General features: G+C 39.2%; 1 protein-coding gene across 5 annotated transcripts in view; it reads right to left on the reverse strand.

Moving 5' to 3' along the window:
• WDFY2 (WD repeat and FYVE domain containing 2) overlaps positions 1–20,601 on the reverse strand; it is a 200,421-nt gene that overhangs the window by 41,853 nt on the left and 137,967 nt on the right. For 4 of the 5 annotated variants that reach the window (XM_032294558.1, XM_032294559.1, XM_032294561.1 and 1 more), the window contains 2 exons: positions 13,865–14,015; positions 5,209–5,321 (listed from right to left, as the gene is read on the reverse strand). The exons of the other annotated variant lie outside the window; for it this stretch is intronic. In XM_032294558.1, coding sequence (XP_032150449.1) covers positions 5,209–5,321; positions 13,865–14,015 — 264 coding nt within the window. The remainder of the gene's footprint in view (positions 1–5,208; positions 5,322–13,864; positions 14,016–20,601) is intronic. 5 annotated transcript variants of the gene reach the window in all.

The following is a 20,601-nucleotide window of genomic DNA, read 5'->3' on the forward strand; positions in this document are numbered from 1 at the left end:
GGAAGGAAGGAAGGAAGGAAGGAAGGAAGGAAGGAAGGAAGGAAGGAGGGAAGAAACCAAAACTAAAACCACTTATTTCGGAAGCCTCCCTTTAGTTCTCTGCATGAGGAGAGGACCTTTTGTAATTTGCTTCCAAAGAAGCCACTGTGTACATCAGGGTTCCACAGTGCCTGCTACTCATAATGTTTGGATGAATTATATGTAACTACTGGTCTAATGCATGCTGGCTGGAAGATGGGTAAGGGCAAAAATTATGCTTGTTTTATTCACTCACATGTCCTGGCACCATCATATCTATATAGGATGACAATTCACACCTACTGACCTGCAGTTTATATAAACTGGATCTGTGTGAGTCTCCACTGTAAACAAAACTGAAGTTCTAAATCATAAGAACTTGCATGTTTGCATTGAACTGTGACTTTCTTAGTTTGTTTAGTTATTTTTGTTATAGTTACACTGTTCCCTTCAATACTTCCCCTTACGGCTCACGAACAAGTTTGTATTTAATTCTTCATTAATGAGTATGCTTTGGCAGATTTACATTCAAGCCCCCCTGTTTCAAATATGTTCATGCTAATAAAATAATTTCTTAGAAATAAAAGAAAAAAAGGCTGTTATTAACACTATTAATTTCCAATGGTCAAAATATGATTTTTGGCTGGATGTGGTGGCTCAGGCCTATAATCCCAACACTTTGGGAGGCTGAGGTGGGTGGATCATTTGAGGTCAGGAGTTCAAGACCAGCTGGCCAACATGGTGAAACCCTGCCTCTACTAAAAATACAAAAATTAGCTGTGTGTGGTGGCAGGCACTTGTAGTCCCAGCCACTCTGGAGGCTAAGGCAGGAGAATTCCTTTAACCTGGGAGGTGGAGGTTGCAGTGAGCCGAGATCACGTCACTGCACCACTCCAGCCTGGGCAACAGAGCAAGACTGTCTTCAAAAAAAAAGATTTTTTTTTCTCCTTTATTAAAGTTAGTTTATGACTTTTTCACAGAAATACATTCTACTTTCTGCAGAAACAGCAGAAATGGCAAAGAACTATGATACTTGGCATTTAGCTCCAGAAAGAAAACCAGCAGAGGGAGCATAAGAACATAAAACTAGTTTCCTAAATCCCAAGGGATTAGAAAAATGTTATGCTTTGGCCTCTGGGCATGACTACTAGGTCGATCCCCTCATTAACCCACATTTTTGTATGACCTTCTGTACTGTGAGAGAGAGTGATGGGGTGAACGGCTGTGACTCTGGACACATACTGAAGACCTGTCTGCTTCTGAGTTTGCATGTGGAGTGATGGGACCTCCAAAGCTGCTCTTTAATGGAACTGGATTAACTTTAGGGTGTTCGTTTTGTCCTTTCAAAAATCCCTTTACCAGAATTGAGACTAGCTGTATTTGGGACCTCCCAGGGCCTAGAATGAGCCTATCACTTAGGAAGAGCTCAACAATATGTCTAAACCACCATGGACTCTCTTAGATGCCCTCACTCTAGCTTTCCAGGAATGAGTCGTGTTGTAGCCACATTCGTGATGGGCAGATACTACTGTTTAGGAACAACGACGAGGTAACAATCTGACCTGCTACATTTGCCTTCCTGTCCGTTAGTGAACTTCCTGGGCTATTTCCTGTTTTTCTCTAAGACATTTCTTGATAAAAATAAAATGAAAATGCTTTAAATTCTTTAAGAAAGATAAGGCACAATGCCAAGGTCATGTTTCATATCAGAACAAGCCTGTAAAACATGGGACCCTTGAGCCACATGCGGCTGACAACAGTGCTTAGAGGCCGCTACTGCCCCTTTTCTGGCCTGGAGGCAACAATACAAAACTCAGAGGGCTCCTATTAGCTGCCATACGGTGACGGGGTGAGTGGGTGAGTGCCTGATTACTGGAGACCCAAGAGGTCAGGCTGAAAGCCACCTCTGCCTAAAGCAAACCTGGAAACCATCAGGTCTATTATCAGGACTGCAAAATACACCTCTGAATTCTACCTTGAATCCATCCACTCCTTACTTTCCCACTGCCACAGTCCCATCTCAAGGAACAGTTCCCTACCAGCTTTCCAATTCCACTCTCTACTGCCAGACGATCTTTTAAAATCCAATCATGTTATCTTCTTTGCTTCAAACTCTTTAATAGTCTCTCAGTGACGTGCCAGCACTGCCTCAGTGATGGGAAGTGACCCTTGCTTCCTTTCTGGCTGCTCCTTCACCCTGACCTCCCCGCTCCCTCCCTCACACTCAGTGTTCCCACCAAAAAAAGATAGCAGTTCTCAAGAGAGCCATGCTCCTACAATTTCCTTGCCTTGAACACGCTGGTTTTCTCTGCCTGAGTTGCTCTTCTCATTTGTTTTCCATGAACTCAATACTTACTCATCCCCAAAGATCTGAGGTCAGGCAGTGACTCCCGAGAAGGCCATCCCTAACTGCCTCCGCCTCCTTCAAGTGGGCTGCCCTTCCGTGTTTCCAGAAGTGCAAGGTGCTCACTCCCCGCCTGCCCTTGCCACCATGCACTAGAACTATGCTTCAGCTTTTGTCTCTCTCACTGGGTTGTGAAGAATTTGAGGACAATGACTGTGCCTTTTACTCTGTGACTGGGAGGAATGGCTGAGATGACAAGGGACAACACAGAGTATAAAGAGAAGGGGACCCAGGGAAGATCCTGGATACCACAGACCACAATGGAGCCCGAGAAAGCCAGCAGCGTAGCGGAAGAAAAGCCAAAGGAAGGCAGTTACAGCCAGAAGGAATGGCAGCAATGTAAAATGCTGCTGAAAAGCTAAGTACAACAAGGTTTACAGCATGCCCCAGAGGGCTGCTGGACACCTCGGGGACTGCAGTTTCAGTGGCGTAATAATGACAAACCAGATTGCAGGGAGCTGGAAGGCAAATTGGAAGTGAAAAATATGAAGCAGCTGGGAAAATTATATTCTTCTAAGAAACACTGTTGTTTGCTACAACTTGGATGAACCTTGAGTACATTATGCTGAGTGAAATAAGCCTGTCACAAAAGGACAAATACTGCATGATTCCACTCCTGTGAGTCACCTAGACTAGTCAAATTCATAGAAACAGAAAATAGAATAACAGTTTCCAGGGAATGGTGAGGTTGGGGCGGGGGGTGGTACGGGGAGGGGGGGAGGATGGGGACTTAATGTCCAAGGGAAAAGAGTTTCAGTTTCACAAGATGAAAAAGATTCTGTGATGGAAGGTGGTGATGATTGCACAACAGTGTGAATGTAGTTAATGCCACTGAACAGCACATTTAAAAATGGTTAGAATGGTAAATTTTCTGTTTTACACATTTTACCATAATTTTTTTAAAGCATTGCTATTAATAAGAAGGAAATTGCTATAAGACATGGGATTGAGAGGGTGTTTGTTTTCCTACCAGAGAAGCAAGAAATATAAGCATGTTAATAAATTGAGAAAGCTGAGTTAGTCAAAAGAGAGACCAAGGCAATCTATTTTGGTATGGTGACCCTGAAGCCTGGGGCCAGAGGAAAGCAGCTTTCCTGCACCGAGAAGAGGAGAAGAAAATTTGTTTGTTGGGGTGGGGGGGATATACAGTGGACAAGAAATATGCTTTTTAAAAAAAGCTTCTATCTGATAGTTTTTAAGGACGAGGCAAGGAATGAGATGGAGACAGGGGCTTGGGAAGGATGGTGAAGGTCTCTGTTTAGGGGTCTGGGAGAAGGAGTGAACTGAGAACAGGGAGAGGGATTATTAGGCAACTTCGTGACTCTGAAGAGGAAATCGTGAGTGTGCAATGGTCATGATGGTCTAAGCCTCAAGGCAGCATGACTACTGTAGGTAGACCCAGCAGCTGGCTGCACAAGGAGAAAAGGTAGAGAGTTAGTCTGAATCAGAAAGGCTTGCCAAGAAGGCAGAATATTTACATTCACAGAACTGAGAACACTAGGAAGGCATGGGTGAATTAATGCACCACTGGGAGGAAAGGTGATGCAGGGCCTGAGACGCTGGGAAAAGGGAGGGACTGCGGGCTGGAATGTGCCACAAGGGTAAACCATAAGTGGAACAAAGTAAAGGTGCAGGGAACTGGAGGATGAGGAGGCTGAAGTCTGCAGTGAAGCACAGAAGTTTAAGTTCTGAGGTGGGACAATTCTGGGTGCCCTCCAGAACCCTAGGCCCAGTCCTGGCCAAAGTTTGGTGAGGGTGTGAGTGGCCAAAAAAGAAATTCAATCAGGGAAGACCAGGGTCCTATCCATAGGGTATATTTCCATGTGTTCTTCCTCCCAAAGGCATAAATAAAGGTGATCTTTTATGAATCTTCTTCCTTGGATTCAATTTTCTCCTTACTATATGTTTCTTATTCCAGCATTCCATTTTTTTTTCCCTTTAGGAAGCCCCTTATGATCTAGGTACTATCCAATTTTACATCTTCTTTCCCCTACTTTTTTCTTAAAACATCTAAACTCAGGATTATCCCATTTTACGCAAAATCATGGGTTGGTAGCCAGTAAAAAACAGAAAGAAAATAACCATGAAAACTGGCAATGACTCATTTTCTAGGGTCAATGTGTTCTAGAGTCAATAGTACTTTAAAACTACCAGTAAAAAATTAATCATTATCATCTATGAAGTCTTTCAAAGGCTAAGCATGAATATTTTATGTTACCTTGCTTAAATGACCCTGAGCAGACCAATAACATAAAGGGGACCTTGTGTTTTAAACTGAAAAGAATACAAAGGAAGGAAAGTTGGAGAGGAACTTGACCTTTTTCACAAAGTCTAGCTACCTACGAAGAGTATACCTGTCTTTTCTTTTGAGTTGGAAATGGGAATCTTTCTTGTACACCATCTTCTAACTCCAGGAAGGGCAAGGTCAGACCAAGGCAGCTGTCTTTTTGGCCTTGTGGGGTTTGGGCCTTCTGGGGTTTGAGCTGTCTGAGGCCACGTGGTCTCAAACAATGCTTCATTATTGTAGGCCAAACACTGGCTTTCTCCGGTGCAATATGACAGAGAACCAAATTATCAACATTTTCTCTTTTGTTTGGATTATACAAAAAATGTTTGATTTTATATCTTACTGAACCATTTTGAAATCAGTTAAGCATATCATGTGTACTTTTGCACAAGCATGGATTGTACTTTGCCAATTTCAAAATACATCTGAACATCAGTAGATACAGCAGGCAATATCTCACTGCATTTTCAGCACATGATGATTTTGCTGTTAACCCTACCTGTGTGTCCTCTGAATGTTGTGACCAGGGTGCAGTTTTCTTGCTCCAGTTTGAGGATTGTTACTTGGCCTGAGTGGTCACCAATAAACACATGCCGGGTTTCAACATCAAATCTGTCATGTAAGCATTAAGGATTGTTTCTCAAAATTGAATGGGGGAATTTACAATCAAAAAACAGGGCATAAATGCAACAAGGAATACACAAATGCCATCTGAGGAAAACTTAAAGACAGTACTGAAAGACACAAAAGTGAACTTAACCAAATGAAGGACATACTGTATTATTGGACAATAAGGATTAAAGCTCAAAGATGTCACTTCTTGCTCCATTAATGTATACATTTAAAATCTATACATTACATTTTTAAACCGTCAACACATGTTTTCAAGCTAAGTGTTCATATGGAAAAATAAATAAGCAAAAAGAGCCAAGAATACTCTGAAAATAATAAAATACTCTGAAATAAGCAAAAAGAGCCATGAATACTCTGAAAATAAAACTCAAAGATGTCACTTCTTGCTCCATTAATGTATACATTTAAAATCTATACATTACACGTTTAAACTATCAACACATGTTTTCTAGCTAAGTGTTCATATGGAAAAATAAATAAGCAAAAAAGAGCCAAGAATACTCTGAAAATAAGTATGTTATGTGATATCCTCCCCTACCAGATATTTTAAAATGTTAAAAGTTTAATTAAAAGTATGGTATTGATGTATAAATAGACTAATAGAACAGAATGCAAAGTCAAGAAATAAACCCAAAAGCACACTTAAATTTAGTAAATGCCTGATGAAGGTAGCTTTTCAAATGAATAAGGAAAGATAGATTTAAAAAAAAATGATGCTGGCACAAACTGGATAGCCATTTGGAAAAAGAAAATAGAATCTGTATTTCACATTGTATACCAGGACAGATTCCAAATGAATTAGGGATCTAAATGTAGAAAATGAAAACATAAGCTTAGGTAGGAAAGTTTCTTTGTAACAGAGTGAGAAAAGCTATGACTCAAAACCACAACAAATATTATGAGCAAAGCCAGAAGACAAACTGGAAAAAAATATTTGCAACTTATGTCACAAAGGGCCCAAATCTCTAATATAAAAAGAGCAATCAAGAAGAAAAAGATCACAAACCTAATAGAAAAATGGGCAAAATTTGAATGGAACTATTAATAGGTAGTTCAAGGAGAAATCAAAATGGCGCTGTACAAAACGAGTTAACACAGCAGCTCTGACTGTGATCTTCTGAAAGTCTGCTTACAAAGTTGGCATGGTGTCTGAGAATTTGGCTTTTGCAAAGGTTCTCACCATTAACTGATAAAAGTGGCTCACTGTGCCTTAACTGTTCAAACAATATGGCTTATGCTGAATACCTGCTTTCCTTCTGGGAATCTGGAATTTTGGAATGTCCCAGGTACCTGCCTACATAACCAGTAAAAGCCCTAGGCATGGAGTCTCTAATAAGCTTCTCTGGATGACAACGCCTAGCAACCCTATTTCTAAAGATCTGTCCCAGAGATACATAGGCAAAAATACAAAATGACACATGCCCAAGACTAGTCACTCCATGTTATTTTAATAGGTAAAGTTTGAAAATAATCCAACAGTCTATCAATAGCGGACTTACTGAATTAACTATGCTACATCCACACAATAGAATATTATGCAGCTGGGGGAAGAATGGAGCTCTTTATACACGAACAACAGGATATGTTATTAAGTTTGGGGGGGGCAGCCAAGGCATATGAGAGTTTATAAGCTATACTATTTTTGTGTAAGAAAGGGAGAGAAATACAAATGTGTATGTATGTGTGTGCATGTGCATGTATCCACTCATATTTAGAAAGAGAAGTACTAGAAGGATTAAGATCTAACAAAAGTGGCTCCTGCAAGGTGAGGGGACAGTGATGGGAGTGAGACCTCTATTTTGTCATAGTTGCTATTTTGGCATTTTGTAATATTTTTACATATTAAAAGGTACATAAAATTTGTAGCCAGGCACAGTGGCTCATGCCTGTAATCCCAGCACTTTGGGAGGCCAAGGAGGGAAGATCACTTGAGCCCAGGAATTCGAGACCAGCCTGGGCAACAAAGCGAGACCTCACCTCTACAAAAACTAAAAAAATTAGCTGGGCACAGTGGCACATGCCTGTAGTTCCAGCTATATGGGAGGCTGAGACAGGAGGATCGCTTGAGTCCAGGAAGTCGAAGCTGCAGTGAGCCATGTTCAAGCCACTGCACTCCAGCCTGGGTGACACAGTGAGACCCTGTCTTAAAAAAATATGTGTGTGTGTGTGTGTGTGTGTGTGTGTGTGTGTATGTGTGTGTATTTCAAATAATTTAAAATATATATATATATATATATACACATATATATGTATTTCAAATAATTTTTTTTAAACTCCCCCATATTGAAAACGAAGTAAAATGAATGAACATAACTATCAAATTGGTGAAATAATCACATAGTTAAAATGATTTCAAGTGCCTTTAAAACACAACATTTTCAATGTTTCAGTGTCTCATTCTGTTTCCCAAGCTGGTCTCAAACTCCTAGGCTCAGTGATCCTCCCACCTTGGCCTCCCAAAGTGCTGGGATTACAGGTGTAAGCCACCATGCCTGACCAAAAATTTTATGTATTTTTAAATATGTCAAAATATTACAGGATTCCAAAATGGGAACTATGACAAGGGAGAAGTCTCACCCCCATCACTGGTAGAATATATTCTAAGGACAAAGAGAGTTGCAAAGAAATATAAAATCACATTCACTAGTCTTATTGTTATTTCGTATTGTTCATTATTTTCGAACCATTTAAATAAAGCGTAGGATAAAGCAAATGAGGAACTATGCCAATGTTTTAACTACCAAGATTTTCCAGCCTGAGATAAAGAATCAAGTACAAAAACCAAAAAGTAAAAATCCTGTAATGTTAAATTTGAATAAGAAATATATGAACTGATGATTTGTTCTCTTTTTAAAAATACACACTCATTTATATATACTTCTTAGCTAACTCTGAATATTGTTCCTTACTAAAAAAATGACTGATTCCAGGACTGGACAGGAAAAGTACAAGATGAACATGAGACATGTTGAGTCAGAAGGCAAGGAAGCTCCCAAAGGCTAAATAGGCTTCTTTTAGACACGGTAGTAAGGGACGAACAGGTAGAGCACAGAGGCTATTTACAGCATGAAACTATTCCATATGACGCTACAATGGTAGATACATGTCTTTACATATTTATCCAAATCCACAGAATGTACAAAACCAAGAGTGAACCCTAAACTATGGACTTTGGGTGATAATGATGTACCAATGTACGTTCACTAATTGTAACAAGTGTACCACTCTGCTGTGGGGGTGCTGGTAATGGGGAGGCCATGCATGTTGAGGTCATAAGGTGCACAGGAAATTCTGCTTAATTTTGCTATGAATCTAAAACAGCTCTAAAAAATAGTCTTTAAAAAAAAAAAATTGGGCCAGGTGCAGTGGCTCACGTCTGTAATTCCAGCACTTTGGGAGGCTGAGGCAGCCAGACCACGAGGTCAGGAGTTGAGACCAGCCTAGCCAACACAGTGAAATCCTGTCTCTACTAAAAATACAAAAAATTAGACAGGCATGGTGGTGGGCACCTGTAATTCCAGGTACTCAGGAGGCTGAGGCAGAAGAATCACTTGAACCCAGGAGGTGGTGGTCGCAGTGAGCTGAGACTACGCCATTGCACTCCAGCCTGAGTGACAAGAGTGAAACTCTGTCTCGAAATAAAATAAAATAAAATAGACATTGGGGTCCATTTAATGGGGCTGTTACTCAAAGATGGGATAATTTGAACATACAATAAAAAGATGGCAATTTATTGAAATATACTGAACATATTATTATTTAAAAACAAACAACCTAACATTTATAATAGTGCTCAAAAAGAAAAAAAAAATGATTCCTACTAAAGGTAACCAGGGCACTAAATCTGTACTCTGAAAATTAGCAACTAAAAGACAGAAGAATGTATCCTGCTTTTCCTATAATAATTGTATTTCAGGGTAACCAAACAGGCCTAGTTAATGAGGGGGAAGTTATCCTTTGGAAGAATTCCAACAAATACATAGGAAAAATGATAGGATTAGAAAATCACCATTTTGCAACATTAACGAAAAAAGAGTTCAGGCAAAGCTCAGCAATGGATGAAACCATGAAAAGGCTGGTGCGGAGGACAGCACTGCAGGGATCTGGCTGTCACCACCTGAACTGCCGATCAATCTCAGCATAACTGAAAGGGCGACAATGCAATGTCACGTGCTTTATGATGGGAAGCTCAATGAAGCACACTTGGTGAGAACCAAATGCTGTCACTAAAAAGCTGAATCTGAATGAAATCAAGATTATAGGGGCAGTTTTTCAGTTTACAGAAAACGTGTGAGTAGGGTAGGCAAAGGAGCAAGTTAAATGACATCAATCTAGAATGTGGGACTGTGTGCGGAACTGATTCAGTACCTTCAACTTGGCAGTGGCATTAAAAAAAAAGTGAAGGGAGCACTGCTCTGGATGAAGAAAGATTTAGAAGATATGATAATCATGTGCAATGTGTGGATCTTGTCTAGATCCAATTTCAAACCCACTCCAAAAAAGCTATTTTCAAAATAATCACTGAAATCTGAAAATGGATTGATTATTCAACAATATTGAGATCAAAGAGTGACTGTTAATTTTTAGATGTAATAATAGCATTATGATTGCTGAAAAAGTAAGCCAAATATTTTCAATGAAGTATATAAGGATAAAATGATATAAGGTCTAGAATTTGCTGTAAAATAGCAAAAATTGAGAGAAAGCAAAAAGGGATAGAAGAATCAACAGTGGATGTGAGTGACTGGCATTAAGAACGATACAAAGAAACTGACATAATCTTAACAGTTTTTTAGAACTCTTTATCTGAACAGAAATAAATCTAAGAGATTGCCTTAGGTGGGAAACATTCCACTACACATGGTGACATTTTGGAAATATCTCCAACATGAATAAAATCCTAAAATAGAGTATTTGAAGTATTTTTGTAAAAACAGGAAAAACATAATCAAAATATGGTCAAACAACAAGACACTGACAAATGAAGCTGGATAAAGTACTTACAAATTTAAAGACTAACAAGTGAAGTGGGGAAGGAACACATTTCTACTTCCTATTATCTACCTGCCATGGGGCCTTCAGGAAATCATTCTGCTGTACCCAGTTGTGCAGAGGGCTGGCTGAAAAATTATAATCCCCAAATTCTAATCCTGGTTCTGCCAGTTAACAGGCATGTGACCTTGAGCAAGTCACCTATTCCTGAGCCATGGTTTCTACATTGTGAAAACTGAGAATTAGGTCTTTTGTTTTTACTTCACATTATTGTTTTGACAGTGAACAAAGTAATGTGTAAAAACCTGCAAATCTAAGATTTTTTTTTCTATTTCCTTTTCTCTCCCTATTATTATTGTCATTCTTATTGTTACTATTACAGGTCATTTATATTTAAAGCTTCAGATCTTCAATCAAAACAAATAATTTGAGGTTATTCATAAATTGATAATTCAATTTTGTTTTTACTTCATGTTATTGTTTTGACAGTGAACAATGTAATGGGTAAAAGCCTGCAATCTAAGATATTATAAATTATCATAAATTGATAATTAAATTTATGAACTCTTTTTCTTCCTTTATTTTTCTACTTGAAATTTGGTTATTTTCACTGCGTATTTACTTTTCCACTAAGATGCCTGAAAGAAGAGGAATAACGGCGGAATTCAATCTGATTTAGTCTGTCACTTCTTACCTTGGGTGAATGACTGTGATGTGGAAATAAGAAAAGAATGAGTCATCTGCGGAGGTCTCTTATCAGCCATTAGCTATCTACTATGAAGATAAATAGGCGTAATGATATTATTCATATTTCATGTTGATTCATCAGATCTTCCTCCTCCCTTCATCACTAAAACAAACAAACAATGAAACCAAAACCCCTGTAAGTGTGGAGGGTGACAGAAAGAAGGAAAGGAGCGGGGTGGGGGTGGGATGTTCACAAGAGGAAATATTTTTAAAAGCTAAATTTAAATGTGAACGCTAATACTGTATGGCTTGCCTATTAACAATCTGCCTACCCGCCAGCATCAAAAAAAAAATTCCAGCCTTAGAAAAGTCACATGGTTCTTGGGTAAGACCCTCTGGCAAAAGCACAGAGCTGTCATGCCATCGGTGTTTAGCAATGGAAAAATACTCAAGAGCAAAGGTTGGCACCATGGCTCCAAAAATCATAGTTGGCAAGGCAGAGCTGGCAGAGGTCAGGGAATCTTCTGGGAGGGCCTGTCTGTAGTATTGCAGCTCTTCACCACCTGAACAGTGAGGGTGGTTGGATGGAACTGAAACCAGAGGCTCTCACACACATAGGCTTCTGACACCCAGTCACATGACTTTCTGCTTGGTAAGCCACATGGTGTGACAAAAGGGAATAGTCACAAAATGAGGATGACTCCTGGAGATGCCCAAAGGGAGTAGCTGTGATGGCTATAATCCTGCATCAAAGACTATAACAGTTAGGGCAAGTTGAACACTGTGCATCTGTTTTTTGTTTTTCATTTTCAAATAGTTTAAAAAGTTAGCTTCCCGAGGGCAATATCTGTATTTTTTTTTTTCCACACTCCTTGGGCTTGGCTAAGTAATACATAAACCAGCATAAGACCAAATTATATTGATGCCATCAGTTCCTTCTTGAAGGAGCAATGTAGTATAATGGGGAAAAAATAGGAGTCCAAGGCAGAAGGCCTGGGTTCTTGCGAGGATTTTCCTACTTACTAGTTGGGTGGCCTCAGATAAGACACAGGACCCTTTCTGGGCTTCAGCCAGCTCATCTGTAAAATAAGGGTACTATAGACTGAATTTTTTAAAAATATTTAATTGACAAAGATTGTATATATTCAAAATGTAGAATGTGATGATATACATATACATTGTGTAATAATCATCATGGTCAAATTAACACATCCATCACCACCCATAATTACAGTGTGTGTGAGAGAGATAAGCAAGACAGAATGATTATGTCTCCCCAAAATTCGTATGTTAAAATCTAATTCCCAGTGTGATGGTGTTTGGATATGAATCCTCATGAATGGGATTAGTGCCCTTATTAAAAAAAAACGTCCCAGAGAGCTCCTCTGCCCTTTCACCATGTGAGGACACGGGGAGATGTTGTCTGTGAAGCAGGAAGCAAGCACCCTCACCAGACACTAAAGCTGCTGGTGCCCTGATCTTAGAATTCCCAGCCTCCAGAATTGTGAGAGACAAATTTCTGTTGTTTATAAGATATCCAGTTTACAGTAATTTATTATAGAGCCCAAATGGACAAAGACAGAAGGGTTAGACTGGGTGATCTCTAAGTGCCCTTCCAGCTCTAATACTGTAAGAAGTCATTAATGTATTGGCAAGAGAATTCATGTATTTCAATTTCAGTATTATGCCCATCTGAATTGGCTTTTAGAAAATAAAGGTTGGAGTTTATTAACAGGCAGTACTAGCCTCTCAAAGATGAGTTGATCCTGCCTGTCATTCCTTATTATCCTTGCCTTTGGTCTTCTTGGCAACTTGCTACTTTCACAACTTTCCACAATGGTCATTCTTAGTTTCTTCACCTTGCTCTTCCCGTGAGAAAAATAAGAGTGATATCACCTTATATAAACACAAAAATATACCTTTGAATGCCACATGGTTTCAAAGAAACAGCAATGTACTTTGTCAGATGTTGAGAATCACTGAATAGGCATTTTATAAACACGGAGATGAAATTAGGAAGCAGGACTTACTGTTTCTTCCTGCTTTCGCTGACAAGTGACCTGTTTCTACCAACTTCTTAATGTGTCAGAAGATAGAGACCGTATGCTTTTTAAACTAAGAACCGCAGGGTCCTTTACTCCCTACAATGGCAGCCTCATCCACACGTCATGCACTGCTCAATACTATGCTTAGCTGGAGCCCAGTCAGGCAGATGTGAGCATTACCCAGCATTGGCAAGGATTCACCCTAAGCACGAGGACCCTGGCAACTTGGGAGACAAAAATATCATTCTACATATCCTGAAAATGTTTCATTCCTGGAACAAAACTTTTAACATTACCATGTAGATAACAGCTCATCTACTTTGGCCCTGGTATGGTAGCCTCTCAATAGCTATTTAAAACTGAACAGGATCCTGTGGTTCTTTTCCCCGGCACCAATAGGAATGTTCACAACCTTGATATCTATGTGTAAATTACTTTTGTACAAAAAGCAAAGATTACATTTTGGTAAACGATTTCATCTTCAGGTACCATAATTATTTCTGAGAGCTGAGGTTCATGAATCTGCACTGCGTTCTGTCTAGATGTCAGACCTTGTGTTACACTAGGCTCACAAATGGCCCAGCAGTCCATTATTTCAGGTGAAGTGACCGCACTTCACTCTGCTTACATGGGAACTCTTGATGATTTGTGCCTTAGGAAATTCTATGAGCACTATAATCACACTGGGCAACTCAGTCATTAACAAAATGTACAAGTTGCACATACCCCAAAATTTCATGAAACAAAGAGGTCAACAGGTAAGTACCCGCTAAGAGATTTTTGTCCAGCAAAGGATACTGCAGACCTGAGGCCACAGCACTGGTCCGATAACCTCCCAAGCGCTGCCCACTCTCAGAGCAGTGCCAGGCAAATTGCTTGTCCTGTCCTGTGCTCAGCACCCACTCCAGCTCCAGGACAAACAGGATCATCGTCACTCTGCTCTGATGCGCTGAAAACCAAGAGAAAAGAAAACAACCTATAAAGCATCCTAAGGAGGTTGGAAGAACATGGCCCAAGGGGATGCACCATTCTCTTCTCCCCACCCCAGAATAAGCTGACCAGCAGAACCATTTCAAGGACAGGGTAGAACAGTGGTTCTCGTTGGGGGTGGGAGTATTCACCAGTAGGCAGGTGTGTCTGAGTGTTTTTGGTGATTTTAAAAAAACTATCCATCTCTTCCCAATGTTCCCACATGTGCCAACCCAAGGATTACTGCCACACATAGCTCCTGTTACCAAAGGGCTTGGGCCACCTCCCTCAGACATGCTAGGGCGGCTGGACTGGAGAGAGCCACAGCCAGCTGTGACCACAACACACATTAGCAGTGACGTTCATGTAATATATTCACTACCGTCAGTTTATGTGCACTTACAAAAAAACCGGCGCATACTGTTCTTCTTTCAATGAAGTCTGTCTTATAAAGCCATACAAAAGTTCTAGATGAACACTTTCCTTCAAAAATTAAATGCATGGGAAGGACAGAATTATTTCTAAGAACCATATAGAAGAAAGTGAAGTATCCCTTACGTCAAAGTGTGTGTGTGTGTATGAATAATGACAGAAAAATTCCTATAGTTGTTAATAAACAAGAGCAATATGATTATAGTTATCACGTCACACAATTCCAGAGTTAGAAGAGGCTATTCATACCAGTTAACCCATCTCCCTATTTTACACATGGGCAAGGTGAGGCACAATGAGGTGGAATAGTTTGGCTGAGGTCTTATGGCTTCTCAATTACCAAATGAAATCAGGTGGAAGGACTTTTGTGTTCTTATTATATATTCCAGGTAATGAGGTGGAGGGCATCTGTAGTCACTGAACAGAGCTAACTGAAATGAACAAAGACTGATATCCTGCAACCTAGACCCCACTGGGACTTGCTCCCAAGGGCTGGCAGTCTGATGGGGCATGAACACACACATCATGACTGTGGTGAGGTCATGGAGAAGGCACTGATTTCACATTCTGATCATGAAAACAGAGTTAGACAGTATGGATAAATAAATGCAGCTCTGCTGACAATAACAATATCATCTGCCAACTTCTGAGTGTCTAACAAGTGCCAGGCACTTAAATACATTTTCTAGCTTAATCATTGTAATGACCCTGCAAAGTGGGTGATTTCGTCAGTTTACAACAAATACAATCTTAGCAAGATGGCCCTTTTAGATTGCTACCATACAGTACAGTCAGAACCATAGGGCAGTCATTCAACAAATGCCTGATGTTCTAAGAGCAGGTATTTGAAGCTTGGAGAATCGAAGGGAATAGGGAAGCAGTGACACTGTGATGTCTCTACAATACACATCTTTCAGAGTACCAGCCACCATCAAGATCTAAACACAGACCTTAACTAAAAGATGTAGCTTCTTGGAGAAACTCGTGAAGATCTTTTTACATCTCTATCATCAAATGTTCAATTCAAGTTCTAACAGTGATGGAATAAAAAGTGAACTCTCTAATGAGTTCAAGTATACTCAAGTCTATTTCAAGCAGAAAGTGGCCCCTAACACCTCACCCCTCTTTTTACTGAGGGGGCCTTTAGCCTTCTATCTATCATATTTGAGCCCAAGGGGATGACAGCAGCCCTAGATAATAAGGGGCTTTAGCCTTCTGAGTGGCCTTCCTGGGCCAGAGGAGACAAAGGCTAGAAATGTTAAGTGGCTTGCTCAAAGCTACAAAAGGAATGAATGACAAAGATAGAATCAAAACCCTATTCTCCCTGATGTTAAAGTTGGTTCTCTCTCTCAGTGACAGGCTACCTTTGACTACTGGAAAACAAAAACCAAAAAAACCACAACACTCAGATCACCTATTTTTGTTTAAGGTGAAACAGATTCTTTTATTGAAAAACTTCAAAGATACATAACTTATCACTAAGCTTCAGAAACTCATATAAGAAAAAACGTAGGTTTGATGTCTGGCTATACTTCTTGAATAGGAGTGGTGAGGGGGACATCTTCCTTGCCTTGATCCTGATCTTAGAGGGAAAGTATCTCTTTTCTCACCACTGAAGATAATGTTAGCTGCAGGGCTTCCGTAGATATTTCTTTATCGAAGAAGCTTCCTCTAGTCTTAGTTTGCTGAGAATATTTCATAACAAACTGGATTTCACCAAATGCTTTCTCACATTAATAATATGATTTTCTTCTTTAATCTGTTTATGTAATGGATTACATTGATTTTTGAATGCTGAACTTGCTTTGCATATCTGGAATAAATCCCACTGGGTCACGCTGTGCAATTCTTTTTATACATGGCTGGGATCAACTTGCCAGTTTTTCGTTTTTTTTGTGTTTTTTTTGTTTTTTTTTTTTTCATGAGAGATACTGGTCTGTAGTTTTCTTTCTTGTAAGGCCTTTGGTTTTGGAATCACTGGTTGATTTTTTAAAATTGTATTGAAATAAAATTAACATTACACAAAATTCACCACTTTAACAATTTTAGAGTATATAATTCACTGGCTATTAGTTACTCACAATGTTGTGCATCGCCGCTATTATCTATTTCCAGAACATTTCCATCATCCCAAAATGAAATTCTATGTCCCCAACTCCCTCTTCCCTCATCCTTGGAAAACACTAATCTATTATGTTTCTCTATGAATTCTCTCCTATTCCTGACACTTCATATAAATGTAATCATACAATATATGGCCTTTTGTGTGTGGCTTTTTTCTCTTAGCATAAGTTTCCAAGGTTCAACCATACTGTAGCACGTACTTCATTCCTAAATGGCCACGTAATTCACTGTATGTATATACCACATTTGGTTTATCCATTTATCACTAATGGATATTGAGGTTATTTCCATTTTTGGTTATTATGAATAATGTTGCTATGAAGAGCTATGTACAAGTTTTTGTGTGAATACTGTCATGCGCCACATAATGATGCTTCAGTCAATGATGGACACTGTGGCACCATAAGATTATAATGGAGCTGAAAGGGCGTGGCTGTTCTAGCGCAATGCATTACTCACCTGTCTGTGGTGATGCTGGTGTGAACAAACCTACTGTGCTGCCAGTGATATAAAAGTATACCACAGACAATCATGTTACTTGATAATGATGCTAAATGAACATGTTACTGGCCTATGTATTTACTGTACTATACTTTTAAAATCATTAAAGTGTACTCCTTCTATTTATATATATATATATATATTTTAAAATATTAACTGTATAACAGCCTCATGCAGGTCCTGCAGGAGATATCCAGAAGAAGGCATTGTTATCATAGGAAATGGCAGCTCCACGGGTGTTACGGCCCCTGAGGACCTTCCAGTGGGATGAGTTGTGGAGGTGGAAGACAGTGATATGATGATCCTGACCCTAAGTAGGCCTGGGCTAATGTGTGTGTTTGTGTAACCATTACCACCTTTCAATCTCTAGAACTTTCTCCTCTTCCCAAACTGAAACTCTGTACCCACTAACTTGCCATTTCTCTCTCTCCTGGTCCTTGGCAATCATCATTCTCCATCCTGTCTCTACGAATTTGATTACAACAACTACCTCATATTTAAGGGGAATCCTTCAGTATTTGTTTTTTGTTTGTTTGTTTGTTTGTTTGAGATAGAGTCTTGCTCTGTTGCCCAAGTTGGAGTGCAGTGGTGTGAACTCGGCTCACTGCAACCTCCGCCTCCTGGGTTCAAGTGATTCTCTTGGTTCAGCCTTCTGAGTAGCTGCGATTACAGGCACCCGCCACCATGCCCGGCTAATTTTGGTATTTTTAGTATAGAAGGGGTTTCACCATGTTGGCCAGGCTGGTCTCGAACTCCTGAGCTCAGGTGATCCATCTGCCTCGGCCTCCTAAAGTGCCAGGATTACAGGAATGAGCCACCACATATGCCCCTGTCCTTTGACTGGCTTATTTCACTTAGCATATGTCCTCAGGGTTCATTTGCATGTGACAGAACTTCCTTCCTTTTTAAGGCTGAATAATGTTCCACTGTATGCATACACCAAACTTGTTTATCCATTCATCTGTTGATGGACATTTAGGTTGCCTCCACCTTTGGGCTATTGTAAATAACACAGCTACGAACATGGGTGTACATGTATCTTCCTGAGCCTCTACTTTCATTTCTTCTGGGCATATACCACTAATTAAATTTTGAATGTTAATCCAACACTGTATTACTGGGATAAACTTTACTTGATCATGATGTATTATCTTTTCTATATATTGCTAGATTTCATCTGCTGAAATTTTTAGATTGTTTGTTACCATTATCGTAAGGAATGATGATCTCCTATAGTTTTCTTTACTTGTATTATTTTGGTCTAGTTTTAACAACAGGTAATGTTGATTTCATAGAATGGGTTGGAAAGTCTTTCACTTCAGCAACTTATGAAAGAGTTTGTATAAAGCTTGCATTGCCTCTTCCTTGACTATTTCATAAAATTCACCAATAAAGACATCTGGGCCTGGAACTTTCTTTGTGGGAAGGTTTTAACTATACATTAAATTCAATTTCATTAGTGGATACAGAACTATTAGGATTACCTATACCTTTTTTTAGTGATCTATCACAATTCGTATCTTTCAAAGATTTTTTAAATTTGTTTTCAAATTTATTAGGATAAAGTTGTTCATAATATTACTTATTATCCTTTAAATATAGACTCTGTAGTAATATCCTTCACTCACTCCTGATATTGATAATTTGCATCTTCTCTTTTTTTCCCCTGTTAAGTATGGCTAAAGATGTTTCAGTTTTACTGAGTTTCTCAAAAAATAAGCTTTTGGGTTTCACTGATATTTCTCTATTTTCTGTTTTCTATTTCATCAACTTCTACTGATCTTTCTTCTACTCAGCTTAGGTCTCCTTTGCTCTTCTTTCTCTGGTTTCTAAGGTTGAAGTCAAAGTCACTGATTTGAGTCCTTTCTTTTTTTCAGATATAGATGTTTACTTCTGTAAGTTTCTCCTTAAATACTGCTATGGCATCATACCATAAATTCTGTTATATTGTGCCTTCATTTTTATTCAGTTTAAAATACTTTCCAATTTCTATTTTGACTTCTTCTTTGACTTGTGAATTATTTAGAAGTGTGTTATTTAGCTTCTAAATATTTGGCGATTTTCCAGAGATCAATCTTTCTTTTCTTTCTTTCTTCTTTTTAAGAGACAGGGTCTTGCTCTGTTGCCCAGGCTAGAGTGCGGTAGCACTGTGATAGCTTACTGCAACCTTGAAGCCCTGGGCTCAAGTGATCCTCTAGCTTCAGCCTCCTGAGTAGCAAAGATTATAGGTGTACATCACCATGCTCAGCAAATTTTTTTTTTTTTTTAAGGTTGTGTGTGAGATAGAGGTTTGCTCTTGTTGCCCAGGCTGGAGTGCAACGCTGGGATCTCAGCTCACGGCAACCTCTGCCTCCAGGACTCAAGCAATTCTCCTGCCTCAGCCTCTCGAGTAACTGAGATTACAGGAATGTGCCACCATTCCTGGCTAATTTTGTATTTTTAGTAGAGACGGGGTTTCTCCATGTTGATCAGGCTGGTCAACTCCCGACCTCACGTGATCCTCTGCCTTGGCCTCCCAAAGTGCTGGGATTACAGGCATGAGCTACAGCGCCCAGCTTTTTTTTTTCAATTTCTTTTAATAGAGACAGTGTCTTACTATGTTGCTCAGGCTTGAACTCCTGGCCCTAAGTGATCCTCCCACCTCCGGAAGCACTGGGTTAATAGGTGAGAGCCACTGCACTCTTGATTCCTACCCCAATTCCCTTTTGATCAGAGAACAGACCTTGCATGACTTAAATCCTTCCAAATTTATCGAAATTTATTTTATGACCTAGAATATTGTCTGTCTTGATAAATATTCTCTGTGTACTTGAAAATAATGTATAAATGAAACAGACTTTAGTTGGATAGAATGTTCTACAGAACAAGTTTGTTGACTGTTTTGTTCAAGTCTGCTAATACTTTTCTTTCTACCGATTCTATCAATTAACATGTTCAAATAAGTTACTGAAAGTATTAAAATTTCTAACTATAACTTGTATCTATTTCTCCCCTAAAGTTTCATCAGGTTTTGGGTCACATATTTCAAAACCATGTTTTTAGGTGCATAAACATTTAAGATTGTTATGGTCTTCTGGTGGATTGGCCCTTATGACATCTTCTTTAACCCTGGTAATATTCTTTGCTCTGAAATCTACTTTGATATTTAAAAAGCCACTTCAGTTTTCTTTTGACTAGTATTCTCAGTGTATATCTTCTTCCACCTTTTTACTTTTAACCACCTTGTGTCTTTATACGTAAAGCACACTTGTAAACAGTTTATATTTGGGTCTCACCTTTCACTCAATCTGACGTTAACTACCTTTTAATTGCGTTTAGATCATTTATTTTGAATGTGATTACTGACATTGTTAGGTTTAAATCTATTATTGTGCTCTTTGTTTTATATTTTTCTACTGTTCTTTATCCCTTTTTTCCTCTTAGTCTGCTTTTTTTTTTATTAATCGGGAATTACTATATGGTTCTACTTTATCGCTTTGGTTTGCCTCTTAATGGTCACTTTTTGATTT

Source organism: Sapajus apella, unplaced genomic scaffold (assembly GCF_009761245.1).
Source record: "Sapajus apella isolate SASKATOON/1434 unplaced genomic scaffold, GSC_monkey_1.0 scaffold32, whole genome shotgun sequence".
Classification (NCBI taxonomy): Eukaryota; Metazoa; Chordata; class Mammalia; order Primates; family Cebidae; genus Sapajus; species Sapajus apella.